The sequence below is a fragment of the Pinus tabuliformis genome, chromosome 2_2, assembly GCF_031772625.1.
Source record: "Pinus tabuliformis cultivar Carrire ecotype Pingquan chromosome 2_2, CPIR1, whole genome shotgun sequence".
Lineage (NCBI taxonomy): Eukaryota > Viridiplantae > Streptophyta > Pinopsida > Pinales > Pinaceae > Pinus > Pinus tabuliformis.
Window position 1 is genome coordinate 1,170,073,859 of NC_142300.1, and position 23,644 is coordinate 1,170,097,502.

The following is a 23,644-nucleotide window of genomic DNA, read 5'->3' on the forward strand; positions in this document are numbered from 1 at the left end:
TGGGACCACACATCAATCAACATTTTCTCGTAAAATTATCTTGCTTTCCCTACTTCCAATTTTGTTTGCAAATGACAATGAGACCCGTCCCATGCAAATTTAAAGTCCTCTATATCAATATTTGATTTTTCAAGTACTTTTCAAATGTACTTGTCAATGACATTTAATGTCCATATTGCGACATCATAATTTCTTAAGCAATATTTTAATACTTCTTACTGAAAAGGCCTTAAAAAATAGGACCTATCACCAATCTACCAATCTGGTTCTCTTTGAATATGAAAATTTTGTTCATCTTTGGTGTATGATTGGAAGAATACTCTTCCACTTCAAATATCAACAACATTTTTCACTTGTAGTAATTCCCAACTGCAACCACATGTATGATATTAATATATCTCCACTTCAACACTTCATTGTTTAAGGACATAAAAACCTATCATTTTAAAATGATGTTAATATTTATTATGAACTATTTCCATTTGTATGCAAACGTAATTTTACAATGAGTTCAAAGTATCACAAAATACAAATACAATTGCCACATTAAAATGAACAAACAAATAATATGTTTACTTTATACATAGAGCCTAATACCTTTATTTAATTTGTATGGAATAAAAGTCTTATAAGATGCATTGACCCACCATTTAAATCATTGATTTTAAGACCTGTAACGATTTATTTAATTGCAACTGAAAAATATAATTACAATGGTCTAGTGCAAGTAAACAAACTAATTATATATTAATTTTCACATACAATATAATACAATTTTTAAATTTCAAACCTAATTAATTATATGTTAATTTATAGAGTTTCTACCTTAGTTTTTTTTGTTGCTTCTTTTAGTACAAATTGTATGTTTATTGTTGGTGCTACATACAACTTAATATAATTTTTCAACTTATATGGAATAAAAAGGGTTATAAGAATGCAATGAGTCATCCTTCACATTACTAATTTCTAAGAGGTATAACGATAACTTAAACCACATTTAAAGCAAATAATTGTAATGATCTAATTAAAACAAATAGACCAGTGATCTATTAATTTTACATATAATGTAATCCATTGTAAAATATATATATAGCATGGGAAATTTTGATATGAAAACATTAAATGACCATTCATCTCACCAAAAATAAAGAAAATCAAAATATTTTATTTTCAGTAATGACAAACCAAATCAACAATTCTTTTATTAGTGTTGTTAAATAAAAGTAATAATTCATGATGTCATACATATAATATCATGATATAAACATCTGTAATCTTAAGGTACTTCTAAATGTAATTGAACATCCTTCAAAATAACTCGCGGATCCATAGCCTTTTGAGTTTATGCAATATTCTCCATAGCTCATTGATCAACCAATTATCCCCTTGATTTGCTCCAATGAATGGAGGGGCAAGAATCACATTTTCTTTTGGATTCTCTTTCACTCTCTCAATTAAACAAACAACTATAATAGTACTGGTTGCATCATATTGGGTATGCATTTCCCACACTTTTTTCAATGATTTAATGTGTATAACTTTCATTGGATTATCAATGACCTTATGTCCCTTTTGTGGCTTACAGTCTGAAGCAATCCACTTAAACACAAGTTTCTTGTAATGTCTCTGAAACCAATTTTTTTAGAAATCTTGTTGTGCTTTGTTTCAAAGCTGTCGTCCAAATTGCAATGTCAAGAGATTCATTTTTGAAACACATTTCAAAAAATGATTTTGCATGTGGATGAATCCAAAATAATTTTTTCTCTATTGTGTAATCAGCATCAGCTCCCATTTCTCAATATGCTCGTTGTTTGTTGCTTCATCATCGATGCTATGATAAAAAATGTCCTTTAGTTCAAAAATAACTAGTTTCTTTTCAGTTATTTTGGCTGCAACACAATGGAAAATAATATAGTCAAACCATTTTATTCATGTCACAAAAATTACTAAAATAATTGTTGAAACGATACATTTACCTTGAGTGGTTTTTGCACTATTTATAAATGAAACAATAATTTCTTTTATCATCTTGATAGGACCTAGAGTAAACATATTAAACCTTCAATCAAATACCAATACCAAGAAAAACATTAGTAATGCAACCTTTAAAAAGAAACACACACACACACACACTTTTAACATTACTTTGATTGTTAATTTTATCCTTTTTATTTGTTCCTATAATAAAAATATACAAAGTTATTGTAGTTACAAGCATTTGAGTTTGAAGAATAATATGATAAACAAGAAGACAAGTTATAAGTATCTGATATGACATTATCTTCATCTTTGTGTAGTTGCACCTCATCATCATCTTAGTTACCTTTATTTGTTTCCAAATTAAACATATAAAATATTTGGAATTGTGAAAATGAATAAAATCATTAAATAGCAAGGAAAACAAGTGGACAAATTATAAGTACCTGATGTTATATTTTGTTTTGGATTTAAAGTTTTGTTTAACTTTCATTTGATCAATGTCTTGGTTCTCTTTGCTTGTCACTATAATAAACATAAAAAAAAATGTTATAAATTGTGACAATGAACAAAATTCATTAAACAACTATACAAAAAAAGAATCATCTATAATCATCCATAGTAATATTTTGGTCTAGATTGTAGTTTTGTGGTACAGTACCCTGGTCATTATATGCATTCTCTTTATTTCGAACTATAATCAACATATGAAATGATATGAATCACAATAATTTAAAAGAATAATAAAATAAAATAAAAAAAGATAGAGTCACAACGATTAATACCCATTTCTATCTCCATCGTTCCATGGTCATTGTCTTGATTAAATACATTCATCTCATAATTCCCTATAATAGTCATCCAAAAATGTTATGAATATGGAAATTAAATAACTTGAAAAATTATCAAGAGAAAAAACCAAACAAATTATGTACCTGGTATGATAACTTCTTCCTCTCCTCCTTCTCCTCCTATTTCTATCTCCATACTTTTTTCAACAACATGAGCACTATGTTGATTAATTTTTTTCTTCCCACTTTCATCATTATTTATTTTAGAATCTCTATCATTAGTCATTTTAGTGAACTCTTTGACAATTAAGAAATATGAAAAAAATACTATCCAAAGTATTATAAGAAGAAAAAAATGAATTGTAGTACCCGAATTTTTCATGAAGTTAATGGATACCAGAATTGATAGTTGAAAAGATTTGTAATTATTTAACATGATTGTCCTTTGTGACTCTGTTTGCACAACACATGAAATTCTTCTTCCATATGTACAACAAGCCTTGATTAAATTTTTCCCCGCATAAAGAAAACTGACCACTTTTGCATCACTACATTGTTGGTGTTTCTCCACTAAATCCATCCAGAAATCATAATCTCTCTCATTTTCATCAAATGTGTCTTCAAATGTGTGAGAGTGTTTTATAGCCTTCAAAAATTTTAATTCTGAAGTATAGAAATGTATAATAAGAACTATATCATAACTATAATTGCTTTGGGACTTATATTCATAAATGCCACTAGTCATTTTATAGTTGAACTTGGATTTCTTTATGGAAATTTCCGAAGACTGAAATACATCATTACAAAACCAAAGTTCTACTAAGAGAACTATAGTAAAGTCATTCAACTCATTTTTTTCGATAAGAAATCGAAAAATTTCAATGTAATATCGCTTGTGGAATTGTTTTTTTTCAAAGAAAGTGTATCCAAAACAACAAGGTCATATGTAAAATTGGTTGCAACTGACATGGAAAAGAGTGCAAAAGTGATGACAAAAGATGAGGGCCCCCAAAATGACAACCAAATTCAAAATTGTTATCAACCTGTTGAACACTTGTTGATCTATTTATCATTCTATCAAGGACTCCACATGCTTGCTGAGAAAGGGACTCTATCTTTGTATTACGTGTTCCTTTGACATAAGTAGACCCCTCTACCGTGTTGCAAAAATTGGTAAATATGATATCATTAATTTCACAATGCTCAAGAATGTTGAATGTAGTAAGAGTCATCTCATTCAAATTTTGATCATGACTTTGACAATATGTAACGATTGCATCCAATATTTTTCTGTTGGTTTTCAATTTAGAACAATAATATTTTAATTTTATGGCATTTGATGGATGATTAATTGGAATAGAAAACCAAATGGTTCCATCCAATAGCTTATATGCTACTAAAGCAATTTCTTCCATGGTTAATCCCTGAATGGGCCGAAGAGTCGCTGGTGTCAAACTGTGTAAACTATTTCTCTTGTAGTTCTCAAAATCAAGTTGGCTTGGAGAACACTTTAATGTGCCTAGTTGGTAACAGTTAAAAACAATGTCCCATTTATCCCAAATAGGTTCATCAAAATATAAGAGAATTCTTCTATCAGAAAAATTTGTAATTGGAGAGACAAAGAATGAGCACAACATTTCATCATCAACATGATAAAATAATAAATAAAAATTAATAAAAATTCAATGTAAAAATGAAACTAAATAATGTGTTATAATCTAATGAGAAATCATTATAAATATAAAAAATATGACTTATATTATCAGCTTTAGTCATTTATCTACAACAAAATAGATACAATAATAAAATGTTAAATGTAAAAATAATTAAAATTACATACCTTCTCTTCAGCTATCTCAGAACATCCAATCCTCCTTTTTTTTAATTTGTCATTGGCAATTAAGAAATGTCTTGTCGAGCGCACACAATCAATAAATGGAGTTTTGAAGAATACCTTATTTGCATAATTAATTGACAACAAATGCGGATCACCTCAGTGGGTTCAACTAATGGATGCAACAATCAAGCATTACATTTTTTATATTTTTTTTCGCTTCTCTTGATACATTATACTTGGGATTTGTTAAAATTTCTTTCACTGCTTAAATGGTATGTTGACCATCAACTATCCAAAAATTGATATTCTTAGAATTTAGATCTGTCTCATCTATAATTTTGATAGAGTTTACCAATGGATCAAGCTCATTGATGTCAAATGGAATCAGAAGAGCATCGGGTAATGAGGTTTGAATTTTTTCTAGGAATGATTTCACTAATACTTGAACATTTAAATTATCTTGTGATATTAATTTGAACACTTTGGGGGCTTTTTTACATCTTTCGACAACCACTTTTGTATTAAAGGAGTTTGAAAATAGATAGCAATGCTTGAAGGCTTCATGAATCTCATCACATTGGTTTGCAAGGTTATAGTTGTTTCAAATTTAACTTTCCTAGTTTTTTGAAATTCTATAGTGAGCTTGAAATCACTTTTTGTTATATTCTCCTCCAAATCAAATAAATATACTCTTCTCAAAGCAAGTAATTAAGAATCAATTTTATCAAGAAATTTACTTTTTTGTTGTAAATGAAGAAGTACAGATGATGCTTTTTTACTTCTTACATAGCGATATCTCATAACATTGGCGATGCATTTTAAAAGATCTGCACAACTATTTAGTCCAGATTTAGAGAAGCTCTCAAAGTTATCCAACTTGAACATTGAAATCTTTATCGTATTTGTTGAATCAATACTTGAAGCTTCAATCAAATCTGGTTTAAAATTTGTATACTCCAATTGACATGAAATTAATTTTACCTCATTTTATTTAATCATTTCCACTTGAAAGTCAATGTCATTTTCATTGTAAGCATAGCAATTAATTATTATTCCTAATATCTCTGGTTCGTTTCCATCTATTGATCCAAATAAATACACATCATGAAACATATTCATCGGAGCTTCTATATGGATGTACCAATCTTGCACAAACTCATTATATGTATTGTATTTTTTAATCATTTCAAAAGTAGAAGTAGAAGGTGTTATTAATACTACCTTTTCAGTTGAATAACTTTTCTTTTTCTTAAGTGATGGTTGTAACATTTCATTTGCTTTTGGGCCAACCAATTCTGCAAATAACAACAAAAAATATATTTGCATTAATCAAAATGAAAATATAATTTCAAATATTGTCACATAATGTTCTTATAAATACTAAAAAGCCACCTAATCTAACCATTCCTAAGAGAGTGTACATAAAATATAAAACCACCATACGAGTTGAAGGAAGCAATGTTTGTATATCACTTTTTTTTGTTTCTTCTTGACTACTTTACTTTGAATTTCAAGCACACCAGATTCCGCAATTTCTAGAAAAAAATTATGGAATACATGAAATACCAAATATTATTAAACAACCTTATCATACATGATTTCCATTTACATGGACAATAATAAATGAGTACATATGCTATGCAAGTTTTACTATATGACACCAAAAGTTATCACGTAGGTAAAATTGCTACGAAAATTTACCACCTAATCCAACCATTTCTAAAAGAGTACATAAAATATAAAACCACCATTGAAGGGGGCATCATTTGTATATCATTTGTTTTTCTTTTTCTCTTTGCTACTTTACTTCAAATTTCACGCCTAGCAGTTTCCATGGTTTCTAGAAAGAAAAATATTATGGAAGACATGAAATAACAAATAGTATTAAACAACCTTATAATACACGATTTCCATTTACACGCGCAATAATAAATGAGTACATATGTTATGCAAGTTTAGTATATGACACTAAAAGTTATCACATAGTTAAAATTTCTTGGAAAAAAAATACCCATGTTAGTATGGGTTGTCCTCATTAAAACCCCACTCCTAAGGCTATTTCCATAGGTTTTATTAATCAACAACGAGTTATTAACACAATGTCTAATGATTGTAACAAAGTATAAACTAAAATTGTCATACCATTTAAAGAATTTGGTGTCGTGTTTCTTGAACTTCCTTTTTCCTTGGATGCTTCCTTTGAATTCTCACTAGCTTCATAGTCCATGGTATCTGAAAATAAAGTAAAAATTGTTATCATAGTTTCAAATTATTGATGAAAATATGAATTTATAAATACTATAACTACTCACATCATTATATGTGTAACAAACTGAACAAGAACAATAACAAGTGTAGAACTCACAATAATAGCTAATCAAGGTTAGAAAAAGGGCACCCCCAAATAATTTATTATGTTCTTTTAATCGTGAATATAGGAAAGCAAACATCTACTAGGTTTCCTTCTAGCACGAGCATACGAACATTTCCAAAAGACATTACATTGGGAATAAATAAAAACAATTGTAGAAACTACAACATCATATGTACACAAAATTTATCTCTTCTAGTCATGTACATTCTTAGTTTGCTTTAGAAAAAATAAAAGCAAAACACAATGAAAGAACATTAACTATGGCAATCGTTAGATTTTCTTCTAGATCTTCGTCTAGCACAAAGAGAAACACATAGCAACTTTGCAAGGTGAAAGAAATATAAAATGTGATATAATTACTTCTAACACGAACAAAAGCATATTGCCAAGAAGAATCTTAAAAAGCAAAAGAAATATTCGCATCCTAGATTTATTTATATTACAAACGCATGGATATTGTCAAAAAAAAACATTGTAAGGTGAAATAAATATAGCACGTGCTAGAATTATTTTTAGTACGAACACATTCATATTTCCAAGAAAAACATTGCAAAACAAAATAAATATAGCACAAGCTAGATTTCCTTCTACCACAAACACAAACACGTTATCATTAAAAATATTGCAAGGCAAAGGAAATGTAACCCATGCTAGACTATATTTTATTGCATACAGGAAGATTTCCAACAACAACATTGTATTGTAAAGCAAATCTAGTGGATGCTAAATTTCCTTCTAGCAAAAACATAAACACAATGTCAATAAAAACACTGTAATAATAATATTTCTTGGGACATTTGACCTTGCCTTTTAGAGACTATGAGGTTTTAGTCCATGCCTACATAGACTGTTGTTATAATATAAAAAATGTTAAACCCCAAAATGATTAGAAGGCCCTTCATATGGAATATGTAGTCTAAGAATGGGATAGTGTACAAAGATTTCCTCCTATAAAAAACAAAAGAACGTTGCAAATAACAACATTACAAGGTGAAAGAAATATAATGCATACTATATTTCCGTCTAATGGAAACATAATCACATAACAACATTGTAGGGTGAGAAAATTTAGTCTGTGTTACATTTACTTATAACACAAACATATACAAATTTCCAATGGCAACATTACACGACAAAAAAAAATCTAGCACAAGCTAGATTTCCTTTTAGCGTAAACAGAAACATGTAAGCATTCACAACATTCCAACGTAAAATAAAATTTAACATGTGTTAGATTTCCTTTTAGCGCAAACTTGAGCACATAGAAACATTGTAGAGTGAGAAGTCTATCAAGTGCTAGATTTATGTCTACCACAAATGCAAGCATGTTGCCAACAACAACATTGTAGAGTATAAGAATTCTAGATTGTGTTAAATTTTCTTCCAACACAAACGCAAGCACATTTTAATTTGAAAGAAATTTAACACATGTGTTATATTTCCTTTGAGCACAAACACAAGAACATAACAACATTGTAGGACTAAATAAGTTTAATGTGTGCTAGATTAACAACATTGCAATTTAAAATAAAAGCTAACATGTGTTAGGTTTCCTTTTAGCGCAAACTCGAGCACATAGAAACATTGTAGAGTGAGAAATCTAGGAAGTGTTAGATTTATGTCTACCACAAATACAAGCACGTTGCCAACAACAACATTGTAGAGTATAAGAAATCTAGCTTGTGTTAATTTTTCTTTCAACAGAAACACAAGCACATTTAAATTTGAAAGAAATCTAACACATGCTATATTTCTTTCTAACAAAATCACAACATAACAACATTTTAGGACTAAATAAGTCTAATGTGTACTAGATTAACAACATTGGAATGTAAAAGAAAATCTAACATGTGTTAGATTTACTTTTAGTGCAAACTCAAGCACATAGAAACATTGTAGAGTGAGAAATCTAGGAAGTGCTAGATTTATGTCTACCACAAATACAAGCACGTTGCCAATAACAACATTGTAGAGTATAAGAAATCTGGCTTGTGTTAAATTTTCTTCCCACACAAACAAGCAAAATTAAATTTGAAAGAAATATAACACATGGTATATTTCCTTTTAGCACAAACACAATAACATAACAACATTTTAGGACTAAATAAGTCTAATGTGTGCTAGATTAACAACATTGCAATGTAAAAGAAAATCTAACATGTGTTAGATTTCCTTTTAACGCAAACTCAAGCACATAGAAACATTCAAGAGTGAGAAATCTAGCAACTGCTAGATTTATGTCTACCACCAATACAAGCACGTTGCCAAAAACAACATTGTACAATATAAAAATTCTAGATTGTGTTAATTTTCTTCCAACACAAACACAAGCACATTTAAATTTGAAAGAAATCTAACACATGCTATATTTCCTTCTAGCACAAACACAATAATATAACAACATTGTAGTACTAAATAAGTGTAATGTGTGCTAGATTAACAACACTACAATGTAAAAGAAAATCTAACATGTGTTAGATTTCCTTTTAGCTCAAAGTCAAGCACATAGAAGCATTGTAGATTGAGAATTCTAGCAAGTGCTAGATTTATGTCTACCACAAATATAACAACACTACAATGTAAAAGAAAATCTAACATGTGTTAGATTTCCTTTTAGCTCAAAGTCAAGCACATAGAAACATTGTAGATTGAGAATTCTAGCAAGTGCTAGATTTATGTCTACCACATATACAACATATTGCCAACAACAACATTATAGAGTATAAGAAATCATATCGTGTTAAATTTTCTTCTAACACAAAAACAAGCACATTTAAATTTGAAAGAAATCTAACACATGCTATATTTCCTTCTAGCACAAACACAAGAAAATAACAACATTTTAGGACTAAATAAGTCTAATTTGTGCTAGTTTAACAACATTGCAATGTAAAATAAAATCTAACATGTGTTAGATTTCCTTTTAGCGCAAATTCAAGCACATAGAAACATTGTAGGTTGAGAAATCTAGGAAGTGCTAGATTTTTGTCTACCACAAATACAAGCAAGTTGCCAACAACAACATTGTAGAGTATAAGAAATCTTGCTTGTGTTAAATTTTCTTCCAACACAAACCCAAGTAAATTTAAATTTGAAAGAAATTTAACACATGTTATATTTCCTTCTAGCACAAACACAAGAACATAACAACATTTTAGGACTAAATAAGTCTAACGTGTGCTATATTAACAACATTGTAATGTAAAAGAAAATCTAACATGTGTTAGATTTCCTTTTAGCACAAACTCGAGCACATAGAAACATTGTAGAGTGAGAAATCTAGCAAGTGCTAGATTTATGTCTACCACAAATACAAGCACGCTGCCAACAACAACATTGTAGAGTATAAGAAATCTAGCTTGTGTTAAATTTTCTTCCAACCCAAACACAAGCACATTTAAATTTGAAATAAATCTAACACATGTTTTATTTTCTTCGATCACAAACACAAGAACATAACAACATTGTAGTACCAAATAGGTTAATGTGTGTTAGATTAACAACATTACAATATAAAATAAAATATAACATGTGTTAGATTTCCTTTTAGCACAAACTCCAGCACATAGAAACATTATAGAGTGAGAAATCTAACAAGTACTAGATTTATGTGTACCACAAATACATAGACATTGCCAACAACAACATTGTAGAGTATAAGAAATCTAGCTTGCGTTAAAAAAAAAAATTCAACACAAACACAAGCATATTCAAATTTGAAATAAATCTAACACATGCTATATTTCCTTCTAGCACAAACACAAGAACATAACAACATTTTAGGACTAAATAAGTCTAATGTGTTCTAGATTAATAACATTGCAATGTAAAAGAAAATCTAACATGTGTTAGATTTCCTTTTAGCACAAACTCAAGCACATAGAAACATTGTAGAGTGAAAAATCTAACAAGTTATGATGGATTTCTCACACAAAACAATCTCATACTCACCTCCATATCCCTCCACATGCTCCTCCCCATCTAGGAGACGCATATACATGTTTATAAACCACATCAAGTAAATTGTCTCTCTCACTCATGTGGAATCCTGGGTCTTTGTAATATTTCCCAAACTATGCAAATAGAACAAACTCTTAAGATGGATCTAAAGGAAAAGCTTGTACATTGAGAAATTTGATCCCTTTGTAGGCTATCTAAATCTAGAGTTAAGATGAATCTAAAATGGTTTAATGATTAATAATTATAATTCTTATTTTATTTTATTTTCTTTTATATTTATATAATTTAACTAAATTAACAAGTTTAAATAACATTACATAACCTTAGAACATCTCATTCACTTTGGGCTAAAGTCTCTCCATGCAATTATTTAAATCTATAGATATTTATTTTTATCTTAATCAATAATATTTAATATAAAGTAGAAAACATAAACTTGGAAAAGCCCATAAATATTATAAATATCAAGTGAATTACAATGAAATTTGAACCATTTAAAATTATAATTTTATATTTTTATTTTGGAAAATTTCAAACCATAAAATTGATAATAATAAATTTTTTATTAAATATATGGTTATTTTATTTAATTTTATAAATATTATATACAATAATACATGAAAAATGTAATATAATTTCAAAAATTGTAATTTATAATTTTAAAATTACTAATAAAAAAATATTAACATGCCAAATTCTTTATTATTATTAAAATTTGTAGATATTTATTTTCATTTTAATGGATAGTATTTAATATATAATGGAAAGTATAAATTTGGAAAGGGCTACCCATATTATAAATATTAAGTGCATTATAACGTAATTTGAACCATTTAAATTTATGATTTTATATTTTTAATTTAAAAATAAAATTTAAAACATATAATTAATTAAATTTATGATTTTACATTTATAATTAAAAAAATTTCAAAACATAGAATTGAAAACATATCGAAAAGAGGGTCCTATGCATGGAGCTGGTAGAAATGTTCACTGCAAATGAGATAAGGTGTCATTGAAATCACATTATACACTTGTCTGATTCATCACTGTAATGAGCCAAGGTATACGAATTTTAGGGATACCCAAAGAGCAACCAGTAGCTAAAATTCTTTATGCCAACAGTATGGAACTAGAGGGAATGGATTCAATGGAGATCAAGACCTTGCTTTGTGCTTTGCTAAGTGGAAGAGGTCCCTATAAATTAAAATTTTCCTGGAGATAGGGACAAGCAACTAATAACAAGCAAAAGCACTAACAATGTATCAAGGAGTCAAGTTCCTCAAGGGCATTGTGCAAAGGGATGTAGTTATTGTTGAGGACTCCAACATAATCACAAGATTAATTTAAGGGAAATACCATTGTACTATGAGGAGCATACAAGAGTATGCTTATGTATTACTACTATATTCAATGCTAACCTTAAAATTCATGAATGGTATATGTTGAACCAGTGTTATGATTTATTATCTATGTTGTTTATAATCAAAGTAATAATGAGAACCAACACCTTGCAAAAAAAGAACAATTATCATGAAGTATATGGAAAGTGAACCAAATGGTAGCATACCCTCCTAGTGGAATTATGTCTTTCATAGTTGAATATTACCTTGTTATTGAGTCACAAGTGTAATCACTCAATGAAATGTTGTAAACATACCATTGTCATTTTGGAACTAGATTGGTAAGCCTGATAATAAATGTTATGTTAATTTACAAATAAGATTAAATACTTGTTGAGTAGCAATGACATGGTACACTAATTAGAACCAGTGTAGATCCATCTTAATTCTGAATTTTTTTTTTTTTTCTAGGTTAAGACTAAACTAAGTACCCACGGGGAATTGAACCAGTGACCTATCGCAAGGAGTGCCTTAAAAGCGCACCCATTCACCGTCAATCCAAAGCCCCGTGGGCCTTAATTCTGAATTTATTAAATGCTAAGAGGGATCAAATTTTTTGGCATGCAAACATTTCTTTAGGTTTTGCACTAAAAAAAGAGGTTTTCGCTTCAAAAAATTTGACCTCTCTCAATAATTGATAAATGATTTAGGCTAATATATCAAATGATTTAAATAGTTGAAATTCACATTGTATTAATATAAAAAGTTATTAAATCATTTATAATTCAACTTTATATTTCTTTTAATTTAAAATATATTGATAAATTATACTTGTTAAATAATTGATAATTAAATATATCATTTATATTATATTTTAAATCTATTTTTTCTAGATTTAATGATAATTTTGTCTCACTTATATTAATTTCATTATTTTTATTAAATATTAAAATTTTATTATTTTTAAAAAAATTTACTAAAATCACTATTGAAATTTCAAAATTTTAAAGACATTAACATTTATACACAATTCAATTAAAAGGCTCAAACTTACATAACTTAGAAGGCTCTCTTATATATAATTTATTTAGTTAAAATGCATTTAATTTAAACAATTTGTTAAACTGTCTATCATTAATACCAATCTAGATCCATTTTAGCTCTTTATCTACTAAAAAGAGATTTAAATCCCATGGACAATACCATGGGTTCTCATAAACTCAGAAGCTCAAAAACTAACTTGACCAAGTCAAATTTACCATAACTACCCAATAAAAATTAATTAAAAAAAATAACTTTTTATTTTAATATAGGGTTATTTTTATTTTTATTTCAAATTTATCTTAACTACCCAACAAAAATTGATAAAATAAATAATAACTTATAATTTTTATTTTAATAATGTTATTTTTATTTTATTTTAAGTAACCAAAATTATAATATAATATATCAAACATTTCACCCAAAAATAATGAAAAAAAATGTAATTAAATTAATTACATTTTACACCATTAATATTATTAAACATTTACCTAATCCATTAATATTATTAAACATTGACCTAATTACATTGTACACCATTAATATTATTAAACATTTATCTAATTACATTATACACCATTGAACATTTGAAAAAAACTAAGGAGAAAGAAGAGTATCAACAGGAACATTAAAGACCAACACCAACTTTGAAAGAATTTCTTCGCTATCAGGAGCCAACTCTAAATAAAGCCACTCCAGATTTAGTGACATATGTACAAGTGTGTCATAGCTTTTATTACTCTGCCATATAGGACTACACCACTGAATATAAGAAATCAGCAAGCTTGCTAAATCTCAAAGTAGAAATTCCTCAAACGTTGATAAAAAATTGAGAACTACATGGCTACATCAGAAAGGAATTTACCCCATTTGAAATAAAGAACCTTAATGATGCTGGTAAGAAGGCTCTATTTATTGAGTACAAGAACAGAAAACCAGCAGTGGGGAAATGGAAAACCAAGGAAAGGTACCTAACATCAAAAATATCCTAAGCAAACGAACAGAAATAGGACTTTCACCACTGCTCAGTGACTCAAAAGACAACACCAGGAATCACTGCAATCATTGCAGTGTTGATTTATGGGCACACTGAGAATGTTGAGTGACAAAACTAGAAAGTTTCCAGAAGAGAAGAATATAGCTTATATGAGTGCAGACCACCAACTAAAGAGGACACATTATTTAATCCATTGTCACATATTTAAAGGCATAGGTCCATCTGCGTGCAATTTTGACTTGTCTAGCCGGGTATAACTCATGAGGTACTCACCGATGAAGCTTGATATGCATTATCCAAAACAAGCAGCAAACTTCACTTTTCCAGCAAACAATTAGTAAAATTTTCATTTTCCAATATTCTTAGGCAAAGGATCGATTCAGCAACCCCAAAAACCCTCAGCACACTCTGTTTAAAAAAATAGCAATTAGTTTTGGGCTGGGACTATAATCCCTCATCAAATTTTCGACCGCAAGTCCACTGAAGGGGCATCAGATAAAAAGGTGTGTTTTGCTTAATTTTTGTGAAATGCGCTCACCAATCAGGTTCCAACCCACAACTGCTCACAGAGATGACTTAATAATGGCAAGTTTAAGTTGTCAACAGAGAGTCAGACTCGTGACCTAGTTAACTAAGGTCAGCAACAGAGCCCAACTGGGTTTCACCCAGGAGAACCCTAAAACCTCTGTTTTTTTCAACAGAGCTGGTTGGTAACATAGCAATAAACAAGATTAAGAGCTCAAGCCCAACCCTATGTTCTTATTAAGATCTACGACCTCGTTCTAATCAAAAAAATGGGAGCTAATGTTAAAAAGAGAAGCCCATCCCATGTTCTCCTTAAGGCCTGCGACCCCACTCAACTCAAAAAATGGGGAGATTCCGTATAAAAACAAGGGAAGCTGCGAGGCAGCGAGTCCCTGCATGAAGTTAACATTTAAGGTCTAGGGCTAAATATCTACTAGTTCTGCCAATCCTGTATAGTGAGTCCCTCCGAAGCCTAAGTAAAGGTACAGGGCTCTCAGCCAGCCAAGAAGACAAAACAAGTAAAGCCTGGACCAAGTTAAATACAGATTACAAAATTCAAAAGTTGGCGTATGCATCTGCAATTGTTCTGCCAATCCTGTATAGTGAGTCCCTCCGAAGCCTAAGTAAAGGTACAGGGCTCTCAGCCAGCCAGGAAGACAAAACAAGTAAAGCCTGGACCAAGTTAAATACAGATTACAAAATTCAAAAGTTGGCATATGCATCTGCAATTGATCGGTAAACTGACAGTTAGGAAGAAGCATGCTGCTATTCTCAACCTTGATCACAGCATTTGCACTCCCCTTTATGTTCAGTACTGCTGTGTCCTGATGCAACCTGTGTTGAGCTGTTTGTATCAAGGGCATACCTTTATGTTCAGTACTGCTGTCTCCTGATGCAACTTGTGTTGAGCTGGGCTCCAATAAGCTTTTTTGCAAGATACCCATTCTTAGCTTGATGCATCTACACTACTGGGCTCTGTACCTGCATATAGTGTAGTGGAACAAAATTCAAAAGTTGGCGTATGCATCTGCAATTGATCGGTAAACTGACAGTTAGGAAGAAGCATGCTGCTATTCTCAACCTTACATAGGTTAAGCTTAGTTAGCTTCATTAAAACACTTTCGAAAAGGTAATGTGGCTATGTAAGCTATGAAAAGGGCCATTGGACGTACGTCTGCTGGAGTTGGTGCTGTTGGCGCTGTGACCATGTCTGATGAAGTCTGGTAAGCAGGGACTAATTTGAAAACGTAGTATCCTCTGCCTTTCGTGATGCGATAGCCATGAGTCTCAAACATCCTGCTCTTATTAGATAGACCTTGCCGAAGAATGCAAAGCATGGACTCAAACTGGTTCCTATTCATCGAGTCCCCCACTAGCATGACTCGCTTGTCTCTCAGTCTCTCCAAGAAGCTTGTTGCATTGAATCTGGAACATCAATGGGCGGTAGATTAAATATGCTGCTGTTATAGAAGACAGTAAGGCAAAACATATGCCACAACTGTCTGAGACATTGTTACCATACAATTGAGTCGTACTTGCCGAGGCATGTGACTCATGGATACTCGACAGTATTGTGAAATGGATCTTCAACAAATTGATTTAGAGTTGGTAAGGCTTAGCGCCTAAATGTTATGTGTCCTATAGGCTTTCTTGAACATTATACAAAACATCCTTCTGTATATGAAAGTGTTTCCACCGCTCATTTTATATCAAACTTCTAGATTGACTAAGCAAACAGGACTAGACAAGACGAAGAGACGATTAGGTTATTGTTAGCCATTTTGATACCATATCATGTAAAAAAATCAAACATATTTCAAGTCACGGCCTGTTTAGGCATCCTAGTCATAAATCAGCCGTCTCTACACTAGGATGATGAGGATATAGTATAAGAAAGCAAAAATTTTGGTGTGCACCACAAAATCTTAGTCGGCATACCAGTTTCAGTCTAGGTGAATATAATACCCGTCAACACTGAATGTGGAACCATAATAGCAATCTAAGCTTACTGATATGACAATGAATAACAGGTGAAGCTTACAAGCTCTTCAAATTATTTGAAATCCCTATTCCTTTCATCCCAATCCCCAAAAATGTCACCGAAACTGTCAATGCCATATGAAATATCTACTATATAGTCCCACTTCAACATATAGACACCAAAACTTGTCCTGAGGCTGACAGATGTGGAAAGTTCTTGATCTTTCAACAGTGGTCGTGTACTACAAGCCTAAATGAAGACAATGTAGTAGTAATACAATTGAATATTGATAGCTGCATAAATTGGTCAATGAGCTGAATAGCAATCTGCTTCAGGGAAACATAACATGTAATCTCTTTTGAGACATTGCTGTCATTTACTGCAAATGTCAAATGCGTCATTTACTGCGAATGTCAAATGCTGACTTTTGATAATGTAACAGGCATAACACTGAAAGCTGCAAGTTGAACAATGAAAATGAATATAGAATACGAAGTGAGTGTGTGCACCTTTGGGACATTCATTACTTATGATACATTATAATTATGGATTCCTTAGAGGTGACAGGTAGAAACAGGGAGCAAGCAGCACATACCTTAATGACACATACATTATGGATTCACTTGATATAGTAGTGTAATAAATCACATAGCTATGAACAAGGAGGTATAACAAGAGAAGCTGTAGGAGCACAAGAGGAGGGTGCTGAGAGATAGGCTAAGGAGGATGGATAGGGCATAGAGCTTGAGCCAGAGATTCGCGATATTAAGGCTGAGCGTTCCACCCTCAAATTTTGATTGAGGTAGTTACAGCTATGATCAGGGATGCCTAACGTTCTAGCCAACTCGTGGTCTGTCGGTAAGGGTACTTGGGATGGGTGTAGAAAGGAGGGGAATGGACTTTCAGTGTATAACCTCTTCCTGACCGTTTTGATACGACCAGCAGCATGTCATTGTGCTCTCCGTGCCGACTTGGGTGAACATCACTATATAAAATCTGTTGGCACCTTGTCTGCAATGTGTGTGAGTTTGGGGAATGGTCTAAGCCCAGGGTAGTTCTATGCCATAAGAACTTCAATTGGTCATGTGCTTGCAGAAATGCCATTCAACATAACATCACTGAGGCACTGATGCATTATACAAATAACTTAAAGATACTACTAAAAATCGCCATGATAATCCATAACTGCTTCCCCTTTTTACCCAAGTATTGCATTAACGCAAAGGATCTATAGTAGGTAATTTGAATACAAATAATATATACATGAACTCTGTCTATGAAGCCATCTAGGAGATGAGGCACTCCTAGCGTGTGCTTCTGATTGGAGAGAAATACACAAAAAGCTGGATTTACCTCTTCGGCTCCTAGGAAGAGGAAGGTATGATCAGCCAATGTTCCACCAGTTGCCTTTAATGATGCAACCAACCCTGCCAGAACCACTGCAGTTGTCCCCTGAAATACAAAAGATGCATCCTGATTCTTCATTGAAAACCTGGATATTCACATCCTTAATCCCAACACAGTCATGATTTTAAAGAAACATGAATAAAATATTTAGATCTCAGTATTTGAATAACTATAGCACTGATTGACAAGCTGTGGCTTTGTTACATAGGTTGCATTGTAAAATAACCAAAATGATCAGTCATTGTAGGCAAACCTGAATGTCATCATTGAACACGAGATGGGTTTTCCGATATTTTGCCAGCAACTCAAAGGCATTGTGATTGGAAAAGTCTTCAAACTATCATGAGGACGTAAAATGTCATTTAATCAATCAATTGTGCATGTTTTTCTTTATAGAGGTTTGCTTGGTCTATTGCAAATAGAGTGCAAAAACAAACAGGTTTATTAAATTGAAAATCCTAAAATATTTGTTCATTTATAATCTTCTTGCATGGTTTCAATAACTAGCAAGAATTTTCCAGCTCCCAGACATATCTTATCAAAGTCCCAACAAAATGCTAAAGGTAACTACCATACAAAGTAAATATGTTCATGCAAAAATGATATGAAAATCAATTCCTAAAGTATTTGTTCATTTATAATCTTCTTGCATGGTTTCAATAACTATCATGAGCTTTCCAGCTCCCAGGCATATCTTATCAAAGTACCAACAAAATGCTAAGGTAGCTAGCATACAAAGTAAATATGTTCATGCAAAATGATATGAAAATCAATTATCTTGACAAAAGAAACAAGTGTTTAGCAACTAACCTGGATAAGAACTTTCTCTCCATAATTTTGTTTCACTGCACACATGAACTCATGAAGGAAGTCATAATATTCCTACAAAGCATAAAAACATATCATCAGCCACAAGATATTTTGTCCCTGAGAACTGAAGAAAATAAAGGAAGCATTTACTAGTTCATTCAAATAGAAGGAAACCTGGCCAGTAGTGCGCTTTTGTCGGAGACCAATATAAAATTCATCATTTAAGAGATTTTCATTGTTGGTCCCAACATCAATTGTTATTGGAAGACACTGTCCACATACCAGTAGAGTAGTTAAGAGAATAAAAATACAAAATAATTGACTGACTACAAGGCGAGACATGCAATAGTGGGTTAAAAATCCTTTTCTGTCAGTTACATGCATTCATCATGGAATAGAAATGAAGGGGCTCTAAAATGTACTATGTACAAGGTGCTTAGCAGACTAAGCTATACAACAGAAAGAATCAATTTACCAGTTTTGCCGTAACTTTGCTGAAATTAGCATATGTTTAAACAATAAACTATAGGTTATTGTGCTGCATACCGATGAAGGACGAACTCCACCAAGTGCAGTGTATAGAGATAATTTCCCTACAGGTATGCCCATACCCTGTCAGTAATGAAAACATGTGTCAAATGGATAATACAAACAAGGGGCAAAGATACAAGGAAATGCGAACACCCTAGTTAAAATAACAGGCATTTATTGAGTAAAGATAAGCTATAATAGAAACATCAGACAGGCAGAAAATGTGGAAAGATACAAACTAAGAATACACCCTAAGTTAAAATGACATGAACTAAATGCACACAGGTTCCAGTTTCTGGTTATTAAGTTTCCTTTTACCTGTATCCCTTCATAGATATGAAGATAAAAAGAACAAAAGCTCACAGTAAAAAACAAACTAAGACAAACATGGAAGGAGTACTCTGGTAACAAGGATTCAATGCATACCAGCATAACAACATTTACTTTGTAACAAAAACTACCGCAAATGTGTTGATGATACAAATAGAGAACCCTAACCTAATTGACAATACTAAATGCACACACATAATAGTTTTTATTTTCATTCATTGTATATTAATTGTCTTCTTTCCAAATGTATCTCAATAAAAGGATGAGAGAAGAAAATGAGGGAAAAAAGGGGAAGGGAGACATTATGTTAGATCCCCTGGTAACATGTATGAAACAAATAACAGATTTCAACTTGTATAACATGCCAACAAAAGTGACAAGTTCAGAATAGATAAAGGGAAATTTGTGTTGTTAAATAATAAAACCAGAGGCAAAGGGGGAAAGGCAGAGGAAACCCATGGATAGCAGGCAAACAAAAGCTAAGTAATTGTGAAATTTACCTAACATCCAAGATCGCCAAGTCCCAGAATGCGTTCACCATCAGTGACAACTATAACATTAACACTCCTTTCACTCCAGTTCTTCAAAATTTCTAGGATCTTACCTCTGCAAAAACCATACCCTCGCAAGTTTTAACGCAGTGAAACAAATTTAAAGAATGAACCTAACAAAAAAGAATTGGAATCTAAGTTTCCTTTTACCTGTATCCCTTCATAGATATGCAGATAAAAAGAACAAAAGCTCACAGTAAAAAACAAACTAAGACAAACATGGAAGGAGTACTCTGGTAACAAGGATTCAATGCACACCAGCATAACAGCATTTACTTTGTAACAAAAACTACCGCAAATGTGTTGATGATACAGATAGAGGACCCTAACCTAATTGACAACACTAAATGCACACACATAATAGTTTTTATTTTCATTCATTGTATATTAATTGTCTTCTTTCCAAATGTATCTCAATAAAAGGATGAAAGAAGAAAATGAGGGAAAAAAAGGGGAAGGGAGACATTATGTTAGATCCCCTGGTAACATGTATGAAACAAATAACAGATTTCAACTTGTATAACATGCCAACAAAAGTGACAAGTTCAGAATAGATAAAGGGAAATTTGTGTTGTTAAATAATAAAACCAGAGGCAAAGGGGGAAAGGTAGAGGAAACCCATGGATAGCAGGCAAACAAAAGCTAAGTAATTGTGAAATTTACCTGACATCCAAGATCCCCAAGTCCCAGAATGCATTCACCATCAGTGAGAACTATAACATTAACACTCCTTTCACTCCAGTTCTTCAAAATTTCTAGGATCTTACCTCTGCAAAAACCATACCCTTGCAAGTTTTAACGCAGTGAAACAAATTTAAAGGATGAAGCTAACAAAAAAGAATTGGAATCTAGACAATTGAAAAGAAAAACAAAAATTATATATAATGTATATACTTCTCTTTCAAGCTAATGTAAAGACCCTGTGAACGCCTGAAGATTGACCCATATTTTTGACAGGATTCGCCAACAGTTGGAGTGTAAACAATGGGAAGTAACTCTTCCACATTATCCACCAAGAGTTTATAAAACAACCTTTCATTCCGCTCCTGCCAAGAGAAATTGTGTAACCCAGTAAACTATACTGTCAAACATATTTTATGCAATTTCCTTCCAGTAGTATCAACCAGCTAAGAAGCTGGTAATAATAAATATATATGCTACTGCAGTAGACAGATAGTTTTCATATTAACATAGATAATAACCACATGCCAAAGATGGCCCACAAGCGACTGACACCAAAACTACTGACGATATTGGAGGGAGAACAGAAAAATGCTCAAACCATTTAAAGGAGAAATAAAAAAATGCTCAGACCATACTCGGGTTTCGATAAAAGTTTGGATATTTCAATAGAAATACCTCGAGTTCCATCAGTGCCATGTATTTCTGCAATGAAGTTTGATATTGGCAAATGTTATTCAGAAGCCTTTTTCCATGTAGAAATGTAACAATAGGTTTAGCAACCAATAGATAAATCTCACATACGAGATAGCCACAAAAGAAAAAGGAAAAGAAAAGAATGTTATTTCACTTCCTGTACTTTGCAACGAGATAAACATCTAAATCACAGTAAAATTTCCTCTTTTGCTACTTTGAAGAAAGGAACCTTAAAAACTAAAGAGCATTCACTGCAAATATCCAAATCTATGCAAATTTCCTTCAGTTCCCAAGTAAGGGCGACGGAAGAGGAAGTAAGGGCGACAGAAGAGGATCGTCAAGTCGTATCCGTTGACAGAGGCGAAGAGTGAATCAATGGGGCAGAACCCTGGTAAGCTCTCAACTGTACCAGCTCTCAACTAAGAAACGACAATGCAACATGAAATTTCAAATTTAAATAAAAATAAGAAAATCAATCGATGTCAATAAAAATAAAAATGAAAGTCGAAACTTTTATCCACCTTGTGGGCCCTACATGACGGCCATGTGCCTAACACCTCTCTCCCTAGCATAACACATGCAAGCTCTACAGCAGGCCACCTAAGGTCGCATCAGGATAACAACTGTGATCAGGGAGATTGAAACCTGAAACCCGAGCAACAAGATTGAAACTAGTGTAACATCTGTAATCAGGCTAACATCTGTGATCAGGGATATTGAAACCTGAAACCCGAGCAGGAAGACCCTGCAATGTAATGTAATGCCACCTAATAAATCTACCACAAAGCTATTGCGAAATGCCACTGCCAATACTGCTGAAATAATACAGAGACCCACAAGCAGCACTAGTCCGATTTTCACAGAAGGGGCGTTGGCGGGATTCCATACCATGATGAGGTTGTGCAGAGTGGAGGTGCAATTTTGGCTATTTTGGGACCCTAAGTTAGAAGAAGAAGAAATTAGGATGCGAATCTCTTGGCCATGGAGGGAAGGTGATGGTTTCTCCTATGGCAGAATCGATGAGGGCTATGCGGCCATGATGTGATTGTAGTTTCTGGAAAAAATACACCCATCAATGTGCTTCACTAAGAAGATTTCATTTCTGCAGGCGGTGGTTGATGTACATGTACAGGATCTGTTCCACCGTCACCTGAAAGTAGTTATGATGATGAAGATGTTGCCGCAGAGGAATCATTAGTCAGACAGCAAGTAACTGAAGATACGAGGAGTATTCTTTGATTATCTTCGACAGCGACGCGACAGCGTTGTTAACCCATGAAGACACCGACGATGGCTTGAACTGGACAGGGTGACCGGTCGAATAAGCAGTGATTCCTGCTCGGCACTTGTTATAGAAGAAGCAGCAGTTAGCTCCAACACGAGACTGAAGTCACTTCAGGGGTTAGCTCTGCAAATGTTGAAAGAATAACGGCAGCTAATTCATCCGCATCTGTTGGAGGAATGATGGAAGGGATCGATCCCATATGTGGTGAAAGCCCAAGGCAATAAAGAAGAAAGACCAGGCGCAGGGCCAAAGGCAGCATAGTACAGAAAAGAGATTCCTGATTCAAGTCTTGGAGGAAGGGCGGCTAGCAGAACCGGTCCTAAACCCTGAATAATTAATGTTTGCTTTGCTCACATCGCATTCGTGGGCTTAATAACGAAGCTAGGCAACTACGTGCAGTTACTATTTGCTTTGCTCACATCGCATTCGTGGGCTTAATAACGAAGCTAGGCAACTACGGGCAGTGAAAGTTTGATCAGCAGCATCTGAGCCAGGTACATATCTAGATGCAGCTTGTGGGTATCAAA

At 32.4% G+C, this 23,644-nt stretch overlaps 1 protein-coding gene across 4 annotated transcripts; it reads right to left on the bottom strand.

The window, feature by feature from the left end:
• Positions 1-16,997: 16,997 nt before the first annotated feature.
• Positions 16,998-21,648, bottom strand: LOC149197615 (NADP-dependent malic enzyme-like). 4 transcript variants are annotated; one of them, XM_089403947.1, is made up of 8 exons: positions 21,350-21,629; positions 21,119-21,224; positions 19,590-19,655; positions 19,218-19,313; positions 19,044-19,115; positions 18,487-18,570; positions 18,180-18,278; positions 16,998-17,205 (listed from the first exon to the last, which is right to left on the bottom strand). In XM_089403947.1, the coding sequence occupies exons 3-8, from the start codon at positions 19,650-19,652 to the stop codon at positions 17,203-17,205; spliced, it is 417 nt and encodes a 138-aa protein (XP_089260073.1). In that variant the 5' UTR covers positions 19,653-19,655; positions 21,119-21,224; positions 21,350-21,629; the 3' UTR covers positions 16,998-17,202. The 4 variants fall into 4 exon arrangements, with proteins under 4 accessions (XP_089260073.1, XP_089260071.1, XP_089260072.1 ...); XM_089403945.1 differs by lacking the exon at positions 16,998-17,205 and adding an exon at positions 20,405-20,510 and having other exon boundaries at positions 17,286-18,278; positions 21,350-21,644; XM_089403946.1 differs by lacking the exons at positions 16,998-17,205; positions 21,119-21,224 and adding an exon at positions 20,405-20,510 and having other exon boundaries at positions 17,286-18,278; positions 21,350-21,648.
• Positions 21,649-23,644: the final 1,996 nt, after the last annotated feature.